The sequence below is a fragment of the Ictalurus furcatus genome, chromosome 28 (assembly GCF_023375685.1).
Source record: "Ictalurus furcatus strain D&B chromosome 28, Billie_1.0, whole genome shotgun sequence".
In the NCBI taxonomy this organism is placed as follows: domain Eukaryota; kingdom Metazoa; phylum Chordata; class Actinopteri; order Siluriformes; family Ictaluridae; genus Ictalurus; species Ictalurus furcatus.
The window spans coordinates 5,794,826-5,818,411 of record NC_071282.1 but is presented as its reverse complement, the minus strand read 5'-3'; the positions used below and the strand labels follow the sequence as shown (position 1 = coordinate 5,818,411).

The 23,586-nt window shown below is 42.6% G+C and overlaps 1 protein-coding gene across 7 annotated transcripts in view; it reads left to right on the top strand.

Moving 5' to 3' along the window:
• Positions 1–23,586, top strand: part of specc1 (sperm antigen with calponin homology and coiled-coil domains 1) — a 93,620-nt gene that overhangs the window by 22,952 nt on the left and 47,082 nt on the right. For 5 of the 7 annotated variants that reach the window (XM_053618276.1, XM_053618277.1, XM_053618274.1 and 2 more), the window contains 2 exons: positions 2,658–2,856; positions 3,631–3,766. In XM_053618276.1, coding sequence (XP_053474251.1) covers positions 2,692–2,856; positions 3,631–3,766 — 301 coding nt within the window. In that variant the 5' untranslated portion in view covers positions 2,658–2,691. Of the gene's footprint in view, positions 1–2,657; positions 2,857–3,630; positions 3,767–10,394; positions 12,162–12,358; positions 12,665–23,586 lie in introns of those variants that run through there. The other 2 variants (XM_053618280.1, XM_053618279.1) reach the window with 2 other exon arrangements.

The window sequence follows — 23,586 nt, the reverse complement described above, 5'->3', positions numbered from 1 at the left end:
TGATAATTAACAAAAATGTCACAAAAATAGTATAGTATACGAGTATATACTTACTATTACAAGTATACATAATACTAATTAAAAGTGCAGGTCATTGTTACAGGGATGTGTGCAGATGAACTTGTGGAAGATGTTTTTTTTTAGCCTTTAAAAAAAAACAAGTAGTCCTCAGAATGTTGTAACCCACAGGGTGTCATGGCGACCAGAATCTCAATATAGCACAACTACAGGCTTTGGAAGCTACAATTTGTGCTTCCCCTGAGGTACACAGCATATGATGGTTTTGCAGCGTTGCCCAAACTGAAACCTGCACTCTGTCTTGAGGGTAACGGCTGAACACAAGTTGAGCGCATTGTGTTGGGGTTTTTTGTTTTTTTAGATTATATTTCCAGGAAAAACAGCTTTGACAGATGAAGATACTTGTATTGAATACTTTTCCACCATGACAGACTGTTTTGTCTAGTCTGCTTTTAGAGATCAAATATCTGATAATATAGCATTATATAAACTATATGGCCAAAAGTTTGTGGACACCTGACCGTCACACCCATATGTGTTTCTTCCTCAAACCGTTGCCACAAATTTGGAAGTGCACAGTCGTACAGGATGTCTCTGTACGCTGTAACATTACAATTTCCCTTCACTGGAACGAAGAGGCCCAAACCTGTTCCAGCATGAGCATCCTGTGCACAAGCTCCATAAAGACATGGTTTGCCAAGGTTGGAGTGGAAGAACTCGAGCAGCCTGCATAAAGCCTCAACCCCACTGAATACCTTTGGCATGAACTGGACCGCCGACTGCGCCCCAGACCTTCTCACCTAACATCAGTGCCTGACCTCACTAATGCCCTTGTGGCTGAATGAGCACAAATCCCCCACAGCCACGCTCCCAAATCTAGTGGAAAGCCTTCCCAGAAGAGCAAAGGTATGATTAGATCTGGAATGGGATGTTCAACACGCACATATGCATGTGATGATCAGGTGTCCTGGAAATCTTGTACAGTTTCCAGGGATTGATAGTCAGGTTTGGTTTTGTTCTGGTTTTTTTGTTTGTTTGTTTATAAGTGATCATTTTTTTTATTGTGGTCATTCATATAACCTTTACTTTGCAGACACGATAGGTTTTTCCATGACAGATAGGATCTGTGACTTTTTCATTTTCACTAGACAACATTGCTCTTGTGTGTCATTGTTAACGATACCCTCAGGTGGCAGAGTTTAAACTTTCTGCTGGAATTTCAGAGAAGACTTCTGCATAGCAGAGCGACTGTGTCGGACAGAGAGCGATGTAAAGCTTCCGACAGGAAGTGTGGGTCTGTTTCACTGCATGCGTCTCTATTTTTTTTTACTCAGCCCACATGTAATATGCCGTCAATATGTCCCGCAGCTTAAATACAACGTATTGTAGGGTACACTGAATACATTATATATTCTAGACAATTATCGTTCAGCAGACGGTATCCATAAACCAGTTTATTAAAAATCACAAGTGTATTATATATACATTTAGCTTTACAGCAGTCTCCTTCACAAACCATATGCTTAGGGTGTTAGAACACCATTAAGCCATTAAGCCCCGTTAATTATTAGCATGAGCAGCTAAGCTACAACGACCATCCACATTTTACTGACGTGATGTGTACGCAAACACACCACGACACAGGATTCAGTACAATTTCAGTAGTCAGTAGTCAAAATGCAGCACGACATGATTTCTTAACAGTATTTCCTTAAAAAGCAGCAAATGTTATGCACATAATCTAAGGATAAATTGCTCAAAATGTTTAATGTTTGGCAAAAAAAAAAAACCAAACAACAACAACAACTTTCAGATATATTCAGAATGTATTTATTTTTATATATCTATAGATATATCAGTTGTTTTCATTGTGCAGTTCTGTCAGTGTGGAGCGCATCATGGAACGGACAGCGCCCTATAATATGGACCCGAATAACCTCTGCCACTCAGTCAGCGTGCTACTGCTTTTTTCCTAGACTCTCGCCCTCACGTCTCTAGAGACGCCAGCTGTTACTAGCCGGGTCTGCGTACCTTTTCACCCCACCATCAGTCAAATCAATGAGACCGACGCGTACACGCTTCCCCCCCTCGCCTCTTTGTGCTCCAGTCTATTGCTTCACTGTAGTAGAGAGCACTTACGAGTCTCCAGAGAATAGCTGTCAGTCCACTTTTCTCACATTACCTTCCCTAAGTGCACTAACGTGTCCTGCGTTCACAAACGTGTCGGCCTTTCAGGATAACCGTACTGTTGTAGCAGCCGTATTGGATCCCTGCGTGGATCACGTTATGAGGTGAAGTTAGGCTTGCCCACAAAACGTGAGCATCTCTATGTCGAATTGAACAGGTGGCCTAGTAATTATGTCACTGATGGGAGTCGCCGATAGAGATGACGATAGAACCCATAGACTCATTTCTCTTTTTATTACTCTTCCCCTAACTCATCTTGTGGTATTTCACTTCCTCCCGGCTTTTTTCCCCTATTTTCTGTTCCTTATTTCAGTAGTGTTTCCCCCGTCTCTTTCTGCTTCTCACCCCATGCGCCCGACTCCTTGTCCTATCAGAGGGGATTGTGTCGTTGTTTTCTTTTTTTCTTACCTCTGTGTCTAAACACACACCCTGTTTCTTCTGTGTGTTCACAGCCCGAGTGAAGGACGGCAGTAAACGGATAGAACCATGTTGAGAGGGGGCACCGCCAAGGTGGCGCTGCCCAAGACGGGAGCTCCAGAGCGGGGCCGGCTGCCGTCCTCCATCGGCCACGCAAGCGCCTCCAGCGGCTCCACGATGATGAAGACGTCCCGATCGTCCAGCACCATCGCCTCCGACCTGCGTCTCAGCCGGGTGAGAAACATGAGGAACACAAACAAGAGACATATGCAGTGTGTGAGGAGCAATACTGGACTGCTTCAACCCCTCAATGCTCTGTTCACTATTTTGTGACCCAAGACATCTCTTTGATTTATATTTCAGTACCCTTGTAAAATGTTTTTCATGTAAACGAAAATTGTTCCTGCTTATCAGAGCCCCGTTTAAAAACAGACACAAGCCAAGTCTCTCGAACAGGGGAGGAGAATATCCGTAATTGATATTAATATCAATTGATGAATTGATATCAGCCACAGTCGAACGAATGGAGAGAGAGTCGTGGAGGAAGACAGCAAATTATACCATACCTGTTATACAATGTGGCGGTAAAATCTAGGACGTCTGACAGGCATCAGGATGAAGATAGAGTGCAACGTGTAGCTGTAGATAGTGAGTCCATAATTACTTTATGAATCGGGTTTGACAGCTGCCTGCAGTCTCGGAGATTAAAAATGGCTGACGTAGGGTTGGATTTCGATCCATAATTCCGAAAGGAGTTCAAAAAATGAGCGAGCTAAAAGGAAAACCTCTCTTAGGAAGGAACCTGACACAGAGTATGTACAGCCCATCCTCTTTTGAAGGATGCTGGGTAGTGGGATTGTGCATCATAAGGAGTGAACAGAACATAAGAAGTAGAGATGGGGCTGCACACGTTTAACAAAAGCAAACCAAAAACAGGCAGAGGTATGAGCCCTTGTGCATGTTTGTGACTTTGTGTGTGTGCGTATGTGTGTGTGTGTGTGTGTGTAGCTGAAGCGGGCGAGCAGTGATGATGCTCTGGCCAAGCCTGCTCTGGGACCAGCAGCTTCAGCGTCTCGTCTGAAGAAGACCGTCACTACTGGAGCTATTTCAGAGCTAGCAGACAACAGAGCACACAGCCTGATAGGTAGGAAAGAACACTCAGATAACTTTTAAGTAAACACACCCCCCTCACACACACACACACACACACACACACACACATACATGCAGTATTCAAGATTTTCTTATGCACAAGCGTCTATATAGCGTACAGTACAGACGAAAAGTTCAGATCCACCTGAGCAATGTTGGGATGTTTTACTGCTCAGACTCAAAGAGGGGGAAAAAAACAAGAAAGTTACGCATGTTCACCACCAGAGGGAGACATCATGATATTTTTCGGTTTTCCTTGCCTGATGTTACTACACAGCACAGCCTGTGATAACTTTCCTACAGCTGTTTGAAGATGTTTTCCTTAGACGCCACTTGGGACCTGCTGTCCATTAAGCACGAGTGGGTCTATTTGTTTATGCACTCGGTTTAATTCAATGTGGAAAGCAGAAAGACTTTGTTTCCAATATTAACTCATCGAAACAGAAACAGGATGTCTTTGATCAGTGTGTGCTTTCATTCTAATTATTCTCTTATTGCGAGAGCATGTGCTTGCAGGTGTGTGTAGGCATGTTTCAGCGCTTTGCAAAGACCAAATGTTGCTATAATTATTGTGAGGCTGTTTATATGGTCATCACAAGGATATTTTCCCTCTCTTTCTTTTCTTTTTTTTATGCAATGCCTTTTTTTATGATAGAACAACAGCTCCATCAGCTAACCCATGAAAAGGTTTGTATTTGTAAATACAGCGAAGCCTGTTGGAAACCGTTTAGAGCAACAGTGACCTTGGACATTTTACTCATGGTTTTTGTTTGTTGCTTTGTGTGGGTTACAGTGTTACACCTCTGTGTGTACATTTTCCATCCATGTGCATGCCTAGCCGATGGAGGCCAAAGTTAATTACTAAGCAATGACAGCTTAGTAAAGCTTAAAAAAATGAAAAAGCATTTCCTGATTTCTTTTTGTGTTTGTGTGTGTCTCGTACTAAAATGTTTCAGAAATTAAAACAAAATCTAAGATAAAACGAAGGCAACCTGAGTAAACACAAAATACAGTTTCTTAATGATAATGTTATTTGTTGAAGCAAAAAAGTTATCCAATAACAACTGGGTCTGTGTGAAATGTATTTGAACCCCGTAGTTACTAATTACACAAATCTATGAAACTGCATTCATAATGTGGTTCAGCTGGACTAGACACAACCAGGCCTGATTACTGCAAACCCTGTTCAATCACATCAACACTTAAATAGAACTTTTTCAACAGCGTGAAGCTGGTTAAAAGATCTTACTGAGTAACACACAGTGCCAAAGCTGAAAGAAATTCCAGAAATGATGAGGAAGAAGGTGATTGAAATACATCAGTCTGGGAAGGGTTACAAAACTATTTCAAATGCTCTGGGACTCCAAAGAACCACAGTGAGAGCCGTTATCTCCAAATGGAAAAACTCAGCACAGTAGTGAACCTTCCCAGAAGGGGCTGACCTTCCAAAATTCCTCCAAGAGCACAGCAACTACTCATCCAGGAAGTCACAAAAAGCCAAGGACAACATCAAAGGAATTACAGGCCTCTCTTGCATCAATAAAGGTCACTGTTCATGACTCCACTATCAGAAAGACACTGGGCGAAAATGGCATCCATGGAAGAGTGGTGAGGTGAAAACCACTGCTAACCCAGAAGAACATTAAGGCTCGTCTAAATTTTGCCACAACACACCTTGATGATCCTCAAACCTTTTGGGAGAATGTTCTGTGGACTGATGAGTCGAAAGGGGAACTGTTTGGAAGACAGGAATCCCGTTACATCTGCCATAAACCAAACACAGAATTCCACAAAAAGAACATTATACCTACGGTCAGGCATGGCGGAGGAAGTGTGGTGATGTGGGGATGTTTTTCTGCTTCAGCGTCTGGGCAACTTGCAATAATTGAGTGAAACATGAATTCTGCTCTCTACCAGAAAATCCTGAAGGAGAATGTCTGGTTTCAGTCTGTAAGCTGAACCTCAAGCGGAACTCTCACTAACACCAAGCGTTCTGCACACATTACTCCCATCGTGTTTAGTCTTCTCTGGCTGCCTGTCTCATGCCGTATTAAGTTTAAAATTCTTTTATGCTTATGAAAACAAAGCATACTATACCTTCAGTATGTTGGTTCAACCCAGTTCAGATGAATGACTAAAATGCTTTAATCATTTTCCCTGGTGTTTAACTTGAAAAACATGTACTATCTAGAGAATAAAGCAGCTATTTGCTCATGACAGAGCATTTATTGATGTTTGTGTACATTTTACAAGTCACAGATTTATTAAGCTTATGTAAGAAGAACAGAGCATTCACGCATTCAGTTGTGTCAACGCATCATTATGTGTAGATTAAAGTGTTTTGTTTCTGAGTCAGCGTAAACAATGTCTAGACTCAAGTTTGAAAGGAAGACACGTTTATTTTGTAAGCACACCTTACAGTTAAGCCCAGGCCGCCAGTTTAGGATGCCAATTTGTCTGTCACTGCTCTGTGTAAGCAGATGAAGCTTACAGTAAACTGTATGCGGTGTATTTCATGTGGATTCTCATAGTTGTTCTTTATGAAGCCCATAAAATAAATATTATTTCTTTCTGACTCCCTGAGAATTCTTCCTGAGGTTCACCTGTGATCTGAAAATGCTAACTGCTCAGATCATTTGAGAGTTTCTGCTTTGTTTTTTGTTTTGGTTTTTTGTTTGTTTTTCGTGCCATGTTTGTATTTTAAGATCTATTTTACGTCGTACTAAAGCACAATGGATTGCCGTGATCAAGGCTTGGATATAAACGTTTGTCAGATGGTGAGCAACAGACAATAGCTTTAACTGTAGCTTTTGACCAGAGGCTGATTCACTAAGTTACCAAATAAACCATTCTAACTTGAATGTGGGGATAAACAGTTTTCAAGTTTGGAGCGTTTTTAAAATAAAGAAAGGAAATGTTCAACATCTTGAATTTTTCAATATTCTGCACTATTTCTAGGTCACTTTTTATACTTACGCAACCTGTTATAACGATAATGTTAACCCATTTGTACAAAGGGTCAGGTTTTGTAACTGGAGCACATGCTCCGACGGCACTCGGATTGATTTGATCCAGCGTGGATCGCCAGGTTTTACACAAACTTGTGGAGTCCATGCCAGCTCAAGTGCACGCTGTCATTAAAAAGCCCATTTCATTCCCCCACTCAAGTTTCTCGCTACTATTGGCTTGAAGATTTCTTGTGAATACAGCCACAGACGTGTCATTTACTTTGTTCGTCTCTATGCTACATTTAAACCTGGTGTAATACGATGACGTTTCAAAGGAAACGGAAACCAGTGAACAAGTGATTTTGTACATTTCGAGTTAATTGCTAGTGATTTTTTAAGTTACCCAGTGGAAGGATTAAGCTGCAGGTAAAAGCATAGTATCTTGTTTTTTCTTTCTTACAAAAAGAGCCTTTGTCCATTTGAAAAACGGGACGTTAATACATACACCGCTGAGTTTATTGGAGCGAAGCTGCACTCCATATTTAGACTACGCAAATGCCATAATCAGGTCTGACAGCTCAGATGATATGAGGACAGGCGGCATGATCCCATTAAACACATGACTCGGTGCAGCCGCCAGTCATGCATAAATAGCACACGGTCCCGTCGCAGCTGCCGAAGGTGCTGCCGCGATACACACCACTGTTTACAACTGAGGTAAATCTGCCTCCTTTCAGCGGCATCTCTAAATATCATCTCTTGAATGTGAAAGGGTTTCATTTTATCTTCAGAAGTGAAATTTTATGATAGTATGTTATGATTATGATCGTTGATGATAGGTTAGATCCAATTCAGACCATCGCAGAGCGATAAACAAGACAACTCCCAGGGCTTTATGAGTAAACACTCCATCATCGTGATACACAGTAAAAGGTCCAATATTCATCAGATCATAAGTTTGTATCTCTTTTATGTCTTGAAGCTCTGGACACTTTTGTGCACTGCTGTGCCACAGTAACATTGAACATGTGTTCGGCACTTTGTGCGGGCCATATTGTTTTACGGTGTGAGTGCCGAAAGATAAGCACTGTGTATTCCTCAGATGAAGTATCTTGATGTTTCTAGAAGTATCTTGATTTTTGTTTTTTTTTGGTTTCTCCGGTGTGAAATAACTGTGCAAGCCAAATATATTAGTCGTTTTGTTTTAGAAAAATTAATTGGTGTACAGTTGCACCTTGACTGAAAGGCCGGATGTTTGTATACTCTTCATATATAAGGATAGGAGGTCTCGTAATGAGGTTGTGGGTTGAGGATCATGGGATCAGAAGACACGGGCATGACACACCGCTCTTGAGAACCCTCACAGGAAACACGGCTGGCCTCGCAAGAGTAGATAGGTAGATAGGTGTATTAATATACCAGCGCTACAGTATCTTTACAGGAATGCTGGGTTCGGCCCTAGTGTGACATGTTTGAAATCGTGGTCCAGACACTATCGTGGTGACCAATAATGCACACATTACACCATCTGTGGCAGTGGTGGCTCAGTGGTTAAAAGGCTCTGGGTTACTGAGCAGAAGGTCAGGAGTTCAAGCCCCAGCACTGCCGAGCTACCACTGTTGGGCCCTTGGGCAAGGCGCTTAACCCTCAATTGCTCAGTTGTACAAATGAGATAAATGCAAGTCACTCTGGATAAGGGTGTCTGCACCCTTAAAAGCCATGAATCTGGCCATAATGATAAAATCATCAGATTTTTTCGAGGCAGTGGTGAAAGGTTCTGGGTTGCTGATCAGAAGGTTGGGGGTTCAAGTCTGCAAAAGACTTGGATCTGCAAAAAAATCTTTCAAGAAAGGAGTCTGTCCCTAGTGTTTCACTCCATAGTGAGAAACACTGTGATGTGAAACCCTAGGCGTAAATCCCTTCCTCATGCTTGCATACATCCAGAGTGTAGAAGGGGTGTAGAACACATTCATAAGAGCTTGTTTGACCCTTTTTGCAAACATGCCAGTATGCTGGGATCACCCTCAGGAACAGATCCATAATTTCACAGTCTGCTGTAGCACAGTGACCAGGGCTGGCACATCAGGGACCAGGGCTGAGATATCAGCACACTGGCTCTATAGTCTGTTGTACACATTGCCACGTCATCCACAGCAGCGGAACTGTACATTTGCCCGTTTGTCTCTGCTCTGTCCATGAACCACATTGGAGAGTGAATTACCTGTGTGTTCACAAACAGATCCACTTCCGCTCCTCTGCCGGTCTTCATTAGCCGAAATACCTCCTTGTAAAGTTGCCAGACCCTGGGCACAAGACTGCTGTGACAGCACATCCGTTATCTGATAGATAGACAGCTCTTAAGGATGCTTCTCGTTTCTTATTTGTGCATCCCCATTTCCTTTCCTCGCTACCTTCCCTTGCGTCTTAGGTCCACCCCCTTAGGGTGCGAGGGAAGGATGCAAGGATGAGATGCGAGGAGAGCGGAATCGAAGCAAGTCGAATGGAGTATCCTCGCTTTCTCAAGTACCACTTCAAAGCGACGTCAATTAATGATGATTGCTCAGCTGGATGACCTCGCTGCGCTTCAGGGATCTGCCGTTATATTGTTTGAGCTTGGTTAATAACAACATTCTTAATAAAGCGAAATGCACTGGTATTATGTGAAATGTCTGGGTTACTCCTCAATTAATTAATGAACAATACATAATTTATCGCATCTTTTCTGCAGCTTTGCATATCCAAACATGCAAGGATCAATTAAATACAATACTCCTTGTAAGCATATTATTATTGAATTATATTTCACATAAAATGCCATCACATCATCAAAGGACTATTTTGCTTGAGGTTGTGGCAGATGTAAAGGAGGAGGGGAATTTATTTGTGCATCAGGTTTTTCGGATAGGACACACCTGTATATCCTCGCTCCTAGCTCTTCTGGAAGCTTCTTCGTTCCTCGCCTCCTCGCTGTGCAATTAGAGAATTGATATGTCCTTCAAGATGGCTGCCTTCAATCGATTTTCGGGTCACGAGCCGGAGGACGGAGGAAACGAGGAATCATCAGTTTGAGTATTGAGAAGCACCCTAACACAGCTGTTCATCTGCCCACTTCCTTGGCTCGCTTGATGGACCTCACCATCTCTTGCAATTTTGTGCCCCCTTGTGGTTGATCTAAAACACCACCATGGTGTTGTCGGTCTGCACGATTACGTGTAACCCAGCTAGGGTTTCCTAAATATTTTGCAGGATTATCCACAGAGATTTCATTTCCATGACGTTGATATGCGGACATCGAGATTTACTGTGGAGCAACTGTGAACTACTCAGTGTTTCTGATTTAGCACATGAGTAAGTATGATGTACTGCTCATCACTCCCTAATGCTGTTACTGTGAGAGTAGTCACCTTCCTGCTCGTTTCAGGGTTTATGCCGGTTATTTCATCGTCACGTTAACGCTTTTCTAGACAGACAGGCATCTGTGAAACATTTGGAGGATATTTGTCAGCTTTTAGAATATGGGAATTCCTCAGCCGGGAGAAATTAGTTAAACGAGTTGGACTGGATTCACAAACCTGCTAAGGGCCAGTAATAGAATGTAAACAAAGTTGTAAAAAAAAATAAAATCATTATGTGTTGCATCATGGCAACTTGCCCTATGGGACGGTCTTAAAGATGAATGCTGATTAACATTTTCTTAATTAATGCTTCCAGTCATAGAAACCGAGTGCTTCTCCATCCCATAATGGAAAGAGTGTTTGTCCGTGTTGTTCTGGCATAGTGGCCAATCAGAAGGATGCAGAGCAGGATGATAGCGGTTGTGATGCTTGGTCAGAGTAAGGGATGATGGGAAATCTCATCTCGGTCTGGTGAATCTGCAGTCCCTCAGTGGAGGAACACATCAAGCTACCAGTGTCTGGTAATTGTGTTGTACTCTACAGTACGTATCATACACTGTGGCAAAAATCAACATCGACATCGTGTTTACCGACCGTACAAACGAACGCGGCGCGTGCTTTCACAAGCGTACAAAAACACAATTATACACACAAACACATGGCACTGGAACACACGATTTATGGTGTAGGCTTTGGCACACTCTCAGAGGCTTATCTCTGATCTAGGACGCAATAACAGGAATTCGCTCGTTCTCTGGACTCATGAAGAAGGTTCGAATTTGAAAGACTGCGATCAGTTCTACCCTTGTTTCTCGAAAAGTCGGTCGCGTTAGGATGTCGAGTGATTTGCAGTGCACCTGAAGGCATTTTGCTGTTACTGGTTATTTTTAAAGGGCTCCAGTAAATGAGCAAAGTGACTGCGAGAAAGAGAGAGAAACAAAGGAAGGGGGGCGAGAGATAATCATGAGCAAATGAGAAAAAGAAAAGAACAGGGACGGATGGTATCCCGACAGAGGCAGTGGTGCTTTGCAGTTTTGAAATAACTCCAGCATACTCGCACAACCTTAACCGGATTAAACAAAGCGCTTCGGCAAAAAGCAGAACCTGACACGTTTTAATAACAAAGCATGGAACTGAGAACGCACGTAATGAAGAGAAGTAAATAAAGAAGGTGGAAGTATTAAAACCAAATTTGGTTGAAAAAAAGAAAAGGCTTGCCCCGCGATGGATTGGCACCCCGTGCAGGGTGTGCCACGCCTTGTGCCCCATGCTCCCCGGGATAGGCTCCAGGTTCCCCCGCGACCCTGTAGGAAAGAGGTAAAGAAGGTGGATGGAAACGAACAGGCTGCGTGGACAGAATTGCTCTCTGCTTCATTCTCAAGGGAAGAGCTATTTCAAGCAGAGATGACACATCCGTTTACCTTCAGCTTGATTTGGTTTGTGGCTTTTACGTCCATTAATATTTCACCCACATGCATTCTGAATGAGGACGGGAGGGATGGAAGAACATCTCTCGGACTGAGAGCACGGCACAAGGATGGCAGTGCAGACGTTCGCTGTAACTAAAAAGGCTCCTCTTTTCCTTTCTTGGCCACCGTGAAGACAGTGCCTTGCACTGTGCTTGTGTGTGTGTGTGTGTGTGTGTGTGTGTGTGTGTGGACAGACAGAAGAAAGTGAGCATGCCAAAGACCAGCTTAATCAGCCAGACTACCTCCCCAGCAAAATGGATGGATGAGGTCAGGACAGTTCACATGTGGAGGAAGAAAAGAGAACGATCGACCATCAGGACCTGACAGAAAGACAAATAGAACCCCCCTCCAACCTACCCTACTCTTTCACTTCGTGCCTTTCCATCACTCCCTTCTCACCCCCTCCGTGAAAGGGGGGAAAAAAGAAAAAAAGTTTAGGAAAGTCAACAGGACAGTGAGAGTTAATAGGCACAGACTGCAAGGGAAGGAGAATGGAGAAAGGCGGAGAACAGTGACTTAAACGGATCAGCTCCAGGACGGACTGACTGACCTCAAGCTGAAGCCAGCAGAGAGAGGTAAAATAAGAGAGGGTGTGTGTGTGTGTGTGTGTGTGTGTGTGTGTGTGTGTGGCTCTGACATAGGAAAGCCACTCCCATTGTGTACCGCTGTGTGCGTGTGCATGTCTAATGAAACAGTCACAACACCGCTGCTGCCTCACCATGTCATGAGAGAGAGAGAGAGAGAGAGAGAGAGTCTTACTCTGGATGTGGGAATTCTGCTCAGCGCTCTCAGTGACAGCCGGACAGCAGAGAGGAAACAGAACAATAAACCAAGGAGCATCCGATAGCCGCTTCCTCTACAGCGTGTGCGTGGCAATCGCGTGCAGGACCAGCTCAGGACGTCTCCCCAGCACTGTGTTTGCTCTCTGATGGATTAGTGCATATTGTGTTCGTGTGTGTGTGTGTGTGTGTGTGTGTGTGTGTGTGTGGAGAGAGAGAGACAGACGAGTGGAGCTGATCTCTGTGAACAGACATAGCCATGGGAAACCACGCAGGCAGAGCAGAGGAGCCAGAGTCAGGTCTGAAAAAAATTGCTGTACATTTGTGGCTTTGTCTTTCCTCCTCCACGCCGATTCTCTCTTTCCTCTCGTTTGTTTTCCGTTCCTGACCTCGCTCTCACTTACTGTCCCAAAAGAAGATTGCGCAGGTATACGTGCAGCCTCCGGGTTGTTTCAGGTATCGACAGCCAGATCAGATATTTCACAGACACAGACAAGTTGTGAGGTTTTTTCTTTCTTGCTTTCTTTCTTTCTTCATCCCATTGTGTGCACACACTCTCAGGTGCTCATTACACAGCCTCACGCGACACTAAACACGACTGGAATAACACGAACAGTGCACACACTCGTACTGTTAATAACAGGTACGCTCACCGGAAGACGGCTCGACAAGACTACCGTTTATTAGGACTTGGAAATATATGTGAGATATCAGAGAGAAAGGGAAATGTGTGTGTGTGTGTGTGTGTGTGTGTGTGTGTGTGTGTGTGTGTGTGTGAGTGTATCGCTAGTGATGTTTCCTGAAAAAAAACAAACACTTCCACTTACTTTTACGACGAACCATAAGACCGTCTTAGCAATTCAGGAGATCTCGAATAACAGAAATGCTTTCTAATATTTCTGGTTGTGACGTTTACTATAGAACGAGCGTAAGCATTAATCCTATTCCTAGACATGTTTACTAACTTGAAGCTTAAAATTGGTTTATTCAATTGGCAGAAATAAGCAGAATAGAAACGAGACAGTTTGAAGTGTGAAATGAGTGAAACATAATCTAGAGATAGCTCCAGATTTATCAGCGTACATTTCTCCCCACCGGATTTGCTAGCTTGGGTTTTTCATTACGAAGGCAACGTAGGGAGTTTCCTATATGAGTGCGGATAGAGAGCTTTTGCGGGGTGTGTGTGTGTGTGAGTGAGAGAGAGAGTGTCTGTTTGCGTGTTAATCTGTAGTCTAATGAAAGAGAGGCTTAAAAATGAAGCCTTTGTGGTTGTGTGTGTGTGTGTGTGTGTGTGTAGGAGGTGAATGAAGTGGTCTGTGTGTAGCCTGGCTGTGGGAGACAAGACCACTGCAGGGACCTTATCAGCCATCAAAAGTATATATGTGTGTGTGTGTGTGTGTGTGTGTGTTCTGTAGTCTTAGTTTTTAATTAATTTTGATGTAATCATTACAACCTGTTCGTCTGTTTTTCTTCCTGACTTGCTGACGGCTGTCCGTTTATAAAATTAGAGTTGTATGGAGCATCGATATGTGACTACACCACCACACTACCTAGTTCTCGCTAGACTCACGATGATTGGCGCAACCTCCAGCACAAAGATGGCACAGAAACACCAGCATGGTTCCTTCATATCCGTGACATTTTTCCAATCTTTAACGGTCCGGTTTCAGTGAACCTGTGCCCACTGTAGCGTCAGATCCCTGTTCTTGGCTTGGACTGGAGCCCAGTGTGGTCTTCTGAAGTCGTAGCCTCAACATTCAGCGTTCTGAGATGCTTTTCTCCTCAACGTGGTTGTATAGAGTAATTCATTTGATTTACCGTAGCCTTCCTGTCAGCTCGAGCCCGTCTGGTCTCTTCTTCTCCGCTGACCTCTCTCATCAGCAAGGTGTTTCCGTCCACAGAAGCACTGCTTCCTGGAGGATTTTATTGAATTCAACACATTTTCAAGCTTTTGGGTTGTCTTTGAGAGCCGTATGTATTCGTGGTATTGCACCGAAACCTCTTTGGACCGCACATTGAGAGTTCCCGTGAACAGCTACTACATTCAAATTCAACACTTGGAATCAACTCCAGAACTTTTATCTCTTTAACTTGTTGTGAAATAATGAGGAACAGGCCACACTTGGTTATGAAACTGCTGTCCAATTACTTTTGAGACTGAACATGGAGGGACTCTCTAAAAAATGGCTGTAATTCTAAACGGTTAACGGCATGTTAGTGGAGTGTTTCAGTCCATCTCCTGGAATTAAAGCTGAAAGTCTGTATATTAGTTCTGTGCCATATGGACTATGATATACTGGTACAGTTCCTCCCCGTGATAAGAACTAGTCCTCGCGTGATACTGACCGTACAGTTCAGCGTCTCACACGTAGAACTAGAACAAGCATGGCAGAGGGTGGAGTTCAAACCTTAGAGAGGAAGAAGAATTAATCCCCCGAAATGGAGCTTCCTCTGTAATATGGAAGTGGTTCGGATACAAAAAGATCAGATGTAGATCAAATGCCTGTGACAGGTGTAAAGGGTGTCAAAAACCTGTAAATAACAAAGGATGGAAACACGTCAAATTTGTTCCACCACCTCAAGCAAAAACTCCAACCACTACAGATTTATATATATTTAAGGGCTGCTCGATTATGGCAAAAATCATAATCGCGATTATATTGGTCACGATTATTAAATCACTCATTGACTTTGGAAACATCATGCATTTATTGAACTTTTAAAAAAAAAAAAAATTTATTGTATTTTCAACAGTGGATTTCCTTAAATATAATTAAGCTGAAAAAAAAATATGTAAAATGAAATTAAATACATTTGTTTCATTAAATCAATTAAACAAAGCCAGCGGAGCACGTCACGTGACGCATTTCAGCGAATCGCATCGCCCGAAATGAACTTTAAGCTTCGTCAGCCAATGAAATTCTGTCTCCTGGTTTCGAGCAGCGTGTAGTTTCTGCGTGAGCTCTAGAAAGGAAATGAGTGTATTTAGACCAGCTGTTACGACGCTACAGGAAACGAGCTTTCCAACAATACCAAACGTTATTTCTTTTCGGTCCACATCGGACTCCTCGAAACCAAATTGTTTCCAAACAGCTGAAACGGTTTAACCTTTCTTGCCGACCACAGGCTCTCTCTCTTTCTGTCATCTCGGCTCGAGCTGAACTAAGAATGCCGCAGCCTGGCGGGGAGCGAGTTTGGCCTTTTAGGGAGGGGTGAAAGGGCACCGCTGTCAAGAAAAACGGCGCGGGGTTTTTAAAAAGACAAAACGAGAACATTGCGAAACAGAATGTGGCACAGTAATCGTTTTATCTCGATTATTTTGTTTTCATAATCGTCGGAGGCCATACTCGAGATTGAAATCGAAAATTCGATTAATCACACAGCCTTTTCATTTATATATATATATATACATACATATATATTCTGCCAGCGCAGCCAAGTTGATCTAGATATGTGATGTCAGATCAGCTCAATTCACACAAGGATAAACTTCTCAAACACACCTGCCTGTCATCTGTCTCTTTTCCTGACAGCCCCCACAACAGCACACGCAAACACACACACACACTACATAGTCTGCTCGAAGCTTTGATGTTCAGATCTCTTGATACCAAACCTGAGTTTACTTCCACCGCTCTACCCCTCGTTTATTCTAGGATGAACACCGAGCTCTTGAAAGCACGTCTGTATTTCTGTGAATTAACATCGTCGTTATTATTTTTGCATTTTACATTACAATTCGTGCATTCTGCTGTTTGGGACATTGTGATGATTTTGTTTGTAATGTTGAACACAGCTGAGTCTAAAAAGCATGTACACAAACTGTTTACACTGAGCTCCGTGCAGGCTTTTTGGCGGCTTGCGCACAGGAACGACGGCCGCTCTGTGCTTTGATTCCGCTCTCCGAGCTAATCTAGGTGACCTCTCAGTTTAAACTGTGGTGGGGGTTTATTCGACAGTATTACAACTATTCACTCAGGGGAAGTGTTCATGATAAGCCTGTTCTAAACAGCTGTAGCACAGCGCCATCAATCAGTTCACCTAATGCTAATAAATAACTCTGATCACAGCTCTGCCCCTACTTCTATAATGCAACGTGAGCTGATTTTAACATCAGTTAAACTGATCGTATTCGATGGACCGTGACGGATTGCAGAGACGCTTTGCTGTCCAAACAATGAGATTTTATATTATACTGTATTCAGTCATATTGAGTTTTATTCTGGTTTCGGTTGCAGTGGTGAAATTTACCTGCTTATCTCTAATATTTTGGGGGGAAAGGGAAAATCTACTAAGTTTAGAAAACTAAATTTCAGTGGGGACATACAGGATTGTTCAGAGTCTTATCTGTCCTGATGCTTGAAGCTGATACTAAGCAATAAATGAATCCTCCTCATTTTTCCAGTCATATACTGCTTTTAGAAATATTATCGTTTGTTTTGTTTTTTTCCTGTGAAGTATTCACTATGATCAGCACAAAGATGGCATGGAAACACAAGCCTAATTAATTCAGCTTTCAAGTAACACAAGCCGACTTTAAATTCCACTGTTGTCCAGCCACTTCACTTTTGGCCTCTGACTCATAGCCAGAGCATTGGTTGGCCTTGTCTCAAATGCCTCTGCGTGTTGCGGGAAGCAGGGGGGTGGGGTGGGGGGAGGGGGGGGAGCGTTGTTTTGAGGGATTAACGCCTCCCTAGCAGGAAACAGCAGCTCCCCTTTTGTCCTTGTATCACTTCAAGAACGTGAATCATTTCCCTGTTCCACAACCGAGAGCGTACCAGACCAGCATAATCAAATAACATCGCTGTAATCTATAGTTTCAACTCCAGAGCCATGAAAATAGTTTGGCACATTCCTGTTAAACTGATTTTCTTATTGTTCTCATGTTGTTCTGTGTGAGTGAAAGTATGAGAGATTTTGTTTCAAAGCAAATTAGGGAAGTATAGAAATGGACTAGTGCCTACGCTCAGCTGATATCCCGATTGGCTAAGTGCTGGGATATGGTGCATCAGTCTTTTGATTTGGATGCCAAAAAAAATAAATAAAATACCAGCCTGTTGCTTCTTAATGTGTTCATCCAAAGAGGTGGGTTAGAAGAATGAAGAGACCCAGACTGGGGAAAGAAAACAGGCAGTTTTGTTCTTTCATGCTCAAAAAATGCTTGAGGAGAGGTACACAGTGTCTGGGCTCGCGTTGCCCGAATGTTTGAAAGTCTGTGTAATGCTATGTTCAGCTGCCAAGTGATTTTGTTGAAAGGGGATTGTTTGCAAGAAGATTATGATAGTGTTGCATGAGCTTTTGGTGATAGTGACGCAGTCCATTGGAAGAAGACATGGACAATGAGGCATGCTTGGCACGGAGTGTGTGTGTGTGTGTGTGTGTGTGTGGCAAACTAAAAAAAAAAAAAAAACACTTCTTTCCAGGGTATCATATCTAAATGTCAACACAGTTTTTGTTGTTTTGCTTAACAGGCAGAGAAATGGGAGTTCTGGTCTGGATATTTGTGGTTCTTGCAAAATCTGATCTTCACATTTTAGATCCTGCGCTGAAGAATTAGGGATTTTGTTGCATTTCTTAATGCAACCTGTAATTTATATTCAAAGGCGCTCATTTTATATCCGTACATTTATGTGTACTCGAATGAATCAGATTTAGAAACTCTTTATTGCGAGCATTTTAAGGCTTTACAGGTATTTTGACTTGACAAATTGGCACCAGAACCATCAACATTCACCTTCCACTTTATAAGGAACACCTGTACACCTGCTCATTCATGCAGCTCATGTCATCAGCCAGTCGAGTGGCAGCGCTGCAGTGCATAAAGCCATAAGATACAGGCTCACAGAAACTCGATGGTTGAAGATTAGGAAAAGAGCGTGTATTTTGGCGTTGTACATTTCTGATGCTTTGCTGCTCACCCTGGATTTACAGAGTGGTTATTTGTGTTACTGTAGGCTTCCTGTCAGCTCGAACCAGTAGCCAATCGCTCCTGACCTTTCTCAAGAGCAAGCCGTTCTTACCCACTGCATGTTTTTTGTTTTACATACCATCCTGTGTAAACTCTAGAGACTGTTGTGTGTGTGAGGAGGTTAGCAGGAGATCTGAAATACTCAAGCCAGCTGTCTGGCTTTAACAACCAAATCATGCAGCAAAACTGACGTCGGGATGTAAATAAACGTGACAAGTTAGGAGGTGTAACTAAGCTCGTTATAAAATGATATAAACTACACAGGGGGCATGGTGGCCTAGTGGTTAGCACGCTCGCCTTGCACGGTGGGGGTTTGAGTCCCGCCTCCGCCCTGTGTGCACGGAGTCTGCATGGTCTCCCCGTGCCTCAGGGGTTTCCTCTGGGCACTCTGGTTTCCTCCCCCAGTCCAAAGACGTGTCGTAGGCATATTGGCGTCTCTAAATTGTCCATAGTGTGCAGTTGTGCTCTGCGATGAGTTGGCACCCCATCCAGGGTGTCCTCTGGAGTACCCTGGGATAGGATCTAGGCTCCCCCTGGCCCTGTGTAGAATAAGCTGTACAGAGGATGGATGGATGGATGGATGGATGGACAGTGATGAATTTTGTAGTGTATGCAAATGAATTTCCAGCAAACAGGAGATCAAATAATAGGCTCTATTATCAGGGGCACGATTATACCATTTTCCCTCTTTTTTTCAAGTCACACACGCTCTAGCAACTGCTCTTTGCTTATATTTACCAGGACTTTACAGATTGTGCCTGGTCGTGGTTCAGGTCATTTTTTATAGCACTGCTGAACTAAACATTTCAGCACTCACCCAGACAGAGTGTTTCAATCGGGGAATATTGCGTTTCTATTGTGTTAGGCAACTCTGCGATGCTCCACATGAACTGTGTTTCATCAAAATACCTACTGACAACAGCTCTCTTTGAAGACTCATAGATCGGAGACTGACACAATCCAGACACATATGACCATACAGAATGGATTGCGCATAGCATAGTCAGAATAAACAGGTTCAGAGTGGAGACAAACCCTCCAACAGGACCCCACACCTTCCACCGGAAATGTGGGGAGTGTTCACTTCAGTGAACTTCACCAAGTTATTAAGCTCTTTTATACCTTCTGTTTGTCAAGGCAGGTGTGTTGTGTTTAAATGTGCCCTTGTCCTGTTTGTCTATGTCTGATGAAAACCAGCACTGGTGCATCTGAATCCAATTACAGCGGTTTTTTTGCCTTCTTAGGGTGTTGCCATGTTATAAAAACAACACAATGATAACCAGTAAGCCTGCCAATACCTATAAAAGCAGAGCACGATCACCATTAAACAACCATGTTGTCCTGGCATGTAGTAAAATCTGTCTAGTCCATGCCCAAACATCTCTAAAGGACCAGGCCATGCCACCATTCAGAAACGTAAACGAATTTTTTCAGAGAGCCTGGTAACTGCATCGGTATTCTGTGTTTTCGTTGTTCTAAACCAGTTCAGCGAAACAGAAGCTGTTATTTCACTTTATGAAAACAAAAGCACAGCACCACCACCTCTCTCCCAGTCCCCATTTAAAGCAGCACAATTCCAATTCAGTTCAGAATGAATGTTTCTCTGCCATCTGGAACGGAAAACCATTTGGGTTAAAATCACGTGCGTCTCAAGTGCATCTACTTCATATCACATGAACCTCATTAATATATTCTCTTGTTCATCATCTAATAAGATTTAAGGATGTGTGATGCCTTGCACTAAGTATTCATTCTTTCAGCTGATATTCTTGGATGATCCAAAATGTTTTCCTGATTCCTTTCTTGGTTTTTGTGTTTTTTTTTTGTCTACCACGTACTAAAATAGTACATTTATTCTGGTCTACAACCAAGAACATTTCGTCTACTGAGAGACAAATCTCCAAATACCTCCTTGTCTCTTAAAAGAGACCTCTCTTTTACATGTTTTGTTTCAAGTGTTTCTTTGCTTGAGCAGAGTGAATCAATTGAGGTACGAAGAGAGGCCTCTGATCTGCAGTATACAATCTCCTCCTGAAATCATGTGGACTATGATGCTTATACTGAACATCCTTTCAACCCAGTCGTCAGTACTGTTTGATTTTATATTACACGGTTGGAGATATAATTTCACAACCCGCAGAAGAGGTTGGGTTCTCTTTTGAGATACCTGTGATAGGCACCAAATCCACTGTGACCCTGACCAGGATTTGTCAGTATCATCTTGAACACCCACTCGCTGTTAATATCATAGATTTACAGAACTATAGAGCCACCCCGTGTCACTATGGTGTTTGTTGAATGTTGGAGAGTGATCCCACATATGGTCATCAGGTTCTACAAACAAATAAAATGTCTCCCTTGGCAGTCACAGTTATCTTTATCTTCTAATCTGACATAGTATTACCAAATCTGGTAATTACGTGATGCCCAAAGATCAGAAAGAGCAATTAAGTGTAAGATCAAACATTTCATTTTAGCCTCTGTAGATTCACGCCAAAACCAGAATAAAAAGGTGGAGAGAGAGAGAGAGAGAGTTCAATAAAACAAATCTGTTCAGCCTTAGGTTGATTTCTCAGCTAGGGCTAAATAAACAATTCAATTCAATTTTATTTGTTTTTTAACAATGGACCTTGTCTCAAAGCAGCTTTACAGAAACATAAACACAAAGGGTAGAGATTTTAAGTGTGTGGATTTATCCCTATTGAGTGAGACGTTGGCGACGGTGGTGAGGAAAAACTCCCTGAGATGTTTAGAGGATGAAACCTTGAGAGGAACCAGACTCAGAAGGGAACCCGTCCTCATCTGGGTAACAACGGATAGTGTGAAAGTAAAGGGAAGTTCGTTATGGTTTTAACATGAAGTCTGTTTGTTGAACTAGTCCACTGTTCACTAAAGGAGACCTGAGTGCAAAACTGCATGTGGTAATTGCAGTCTCAAGGCCATCGCAGCAGCCGTAGTCCCAGCAACCACAGTGAGAACGTCCATGTGGAACTGAGGTCCAAAACCATTTCCCTGGTACTTCAAGCAGTACTGTCCTCAGCAATCTCCAGGCTGTAGCGTCCAGTTGATGAGAGCTCCATCCAGAGGTAGGGCATCCGAACGGATCAGACAGGTCCGGAGAGCAGAAAGGGTCAGGATCAACAAGCTCAACTACTGTACTTCTTGTCTGACCTCGTATACTTATTGGATTTAATAAACTGCGAACAATAAGTCAGACATCATGTTTTGAATTTCACTGCAAATATGAAAAATCTTGCATGTGCATCACATACTACTAGTTATTCTTATTTTAATCGATTAGTAAAACACTTCTTGAAATTTGGAACTGATTTTCTTAGGTCTCGTAGAACGACTGACAATCACTTATCTTAATCACAAGGTTCCTGCTGAGATCAGTTGAGAGAATTTTGCGTTGTCATACGTACACGCTGAGAGTGCACACTACCGATTACTGATTAGCAGGGGGTGTATGTTCTCAAAAGTTTCTTCAATGTGATTTAAGATCCCACATTTACTTCTATCCAAACACATGTTTCCGGAGGTTTTTCATGAATGACCTCTGTGTTTCTTGAGGTAAATTATGTACCGATTTTGTAAAGAAATTCGAAAGAAAATGTGCGTCCTAAAGGTGACATTACATATAATACTATACAAATTCATCATCATGTCAGAGTCCCTTTTTACTGAGGCTGAATATTAACTGGAGTTGTACACGGAATATTGATTGGGAGACCGAGTAGCTTCTTTGAAGTTACACCCTAAGCAGTGAGCATATTACTGAACAGGAACAAATGTAGGGATTTGACTTAAGCCGGTAGAGTTACTGATACTGAGTTCAATTCCTTACGTTTATTAGGGTGATGGAATCCATAAACTTTCAATATGATTACGGTAGGAGATTTACTAGACCTTGCAAGGCCTCCATGAGTTATTTTTGCTATATGTTTGGGATCAAAACATCCATCTTCTTCTGAGATTCAGCTTCTTGGATGATGAAATTAAATTCTCCTCTAATATGTCCCGGTACATTTTTTTTTTTTCTTCAATGAAATGTAATGTCCCAGTACTATTTGAAGCCCCATATCATGATGCTCCCACCACCATGCTTCACTGTGGTTATGGTGTTCTTAGGATCTTATGCACAACCCTTCTTTCTCCAAAAATGCCAAGCTGAATTATTGCCACAGAGTTCTAGTTTTGTCTTGTCTGTATACCAGAGGATACTGTTTCAAAAGAGTTCTGATTTGTTGAAATGCTTTTGAACTTCTTTTCTATTCATGTACCATGAATGGGTCCGACGTGTATTGAGCATACACTGTATTTCCCGTATCATATGTATCAATATGGACCTAAGCAGAAGTATTCTGATCACAGGAAGCTCAATGATTTTCCTCTTGGCTAGGCATCTGAATGACTGCGTGGCTTAGTCGAGTGCCCAACATTTTCATTTGAGCATGCTAAGACACTTAACAATGCTACATACTCAGCAGAAATGATGCGGTGGCACATCATAGGACGTGCTTTCTGGCTTTTGGTGTTCCACGCTGGGAGGCAGAGACAGCGCTGCACTTAGACTATGAGCTATGACTAAGAGAAGGTCAAACCTAGGTTGTCTGTGTGAATTTAAATCTCCTAAACCTCAGACTAAGCATGATAATGAGATTGGACATCAGACCCAGTGCAGGGCTGTGCTTTCTCCACAGGGGTTGCATGTGTTAAATAAATAACAGTAAGTTAAGTAAAATAAAGTCTGTGGACTTCCGATAAGCCCGAAAGTTGCAGTAAATCTTTGAACTTCCCAGCGCAGAGGTGGACTGAATGCCTATTTGTGAAGTACACTAGGCAGAATAGAAAAAGAGCTGACTCACTCTGAGGACTGACAGTTTGATGTGTTACTGCTGAGAGCAGTGTAGCTTATACAGGCACTGTTGGCAGACCATTACGTGATTGCACAGAAGAGACTGCTATGCAATTTCCTAGACCAAGAACTAAAGGATTTACTCAACAATGGCAAAAGAGAAAAGGAAAAGACACTTTGATGTGCCAGCCAAACGCAAACATTTAGTGGAAAATGTGGATTATCATCACTCTACTGTACGTAGAATATCTGTGCCAAATAGTTTATGAGCAGATTAAATGAGGAGTGAATGTTGCAGCAGTCGAAATGGCTAGAATTACAGGCGTCTCTTTACAGTGTCAAATGCCATGAAAAATGATACTCATAACGTTATAATAAAATCTACTTGCGAGATA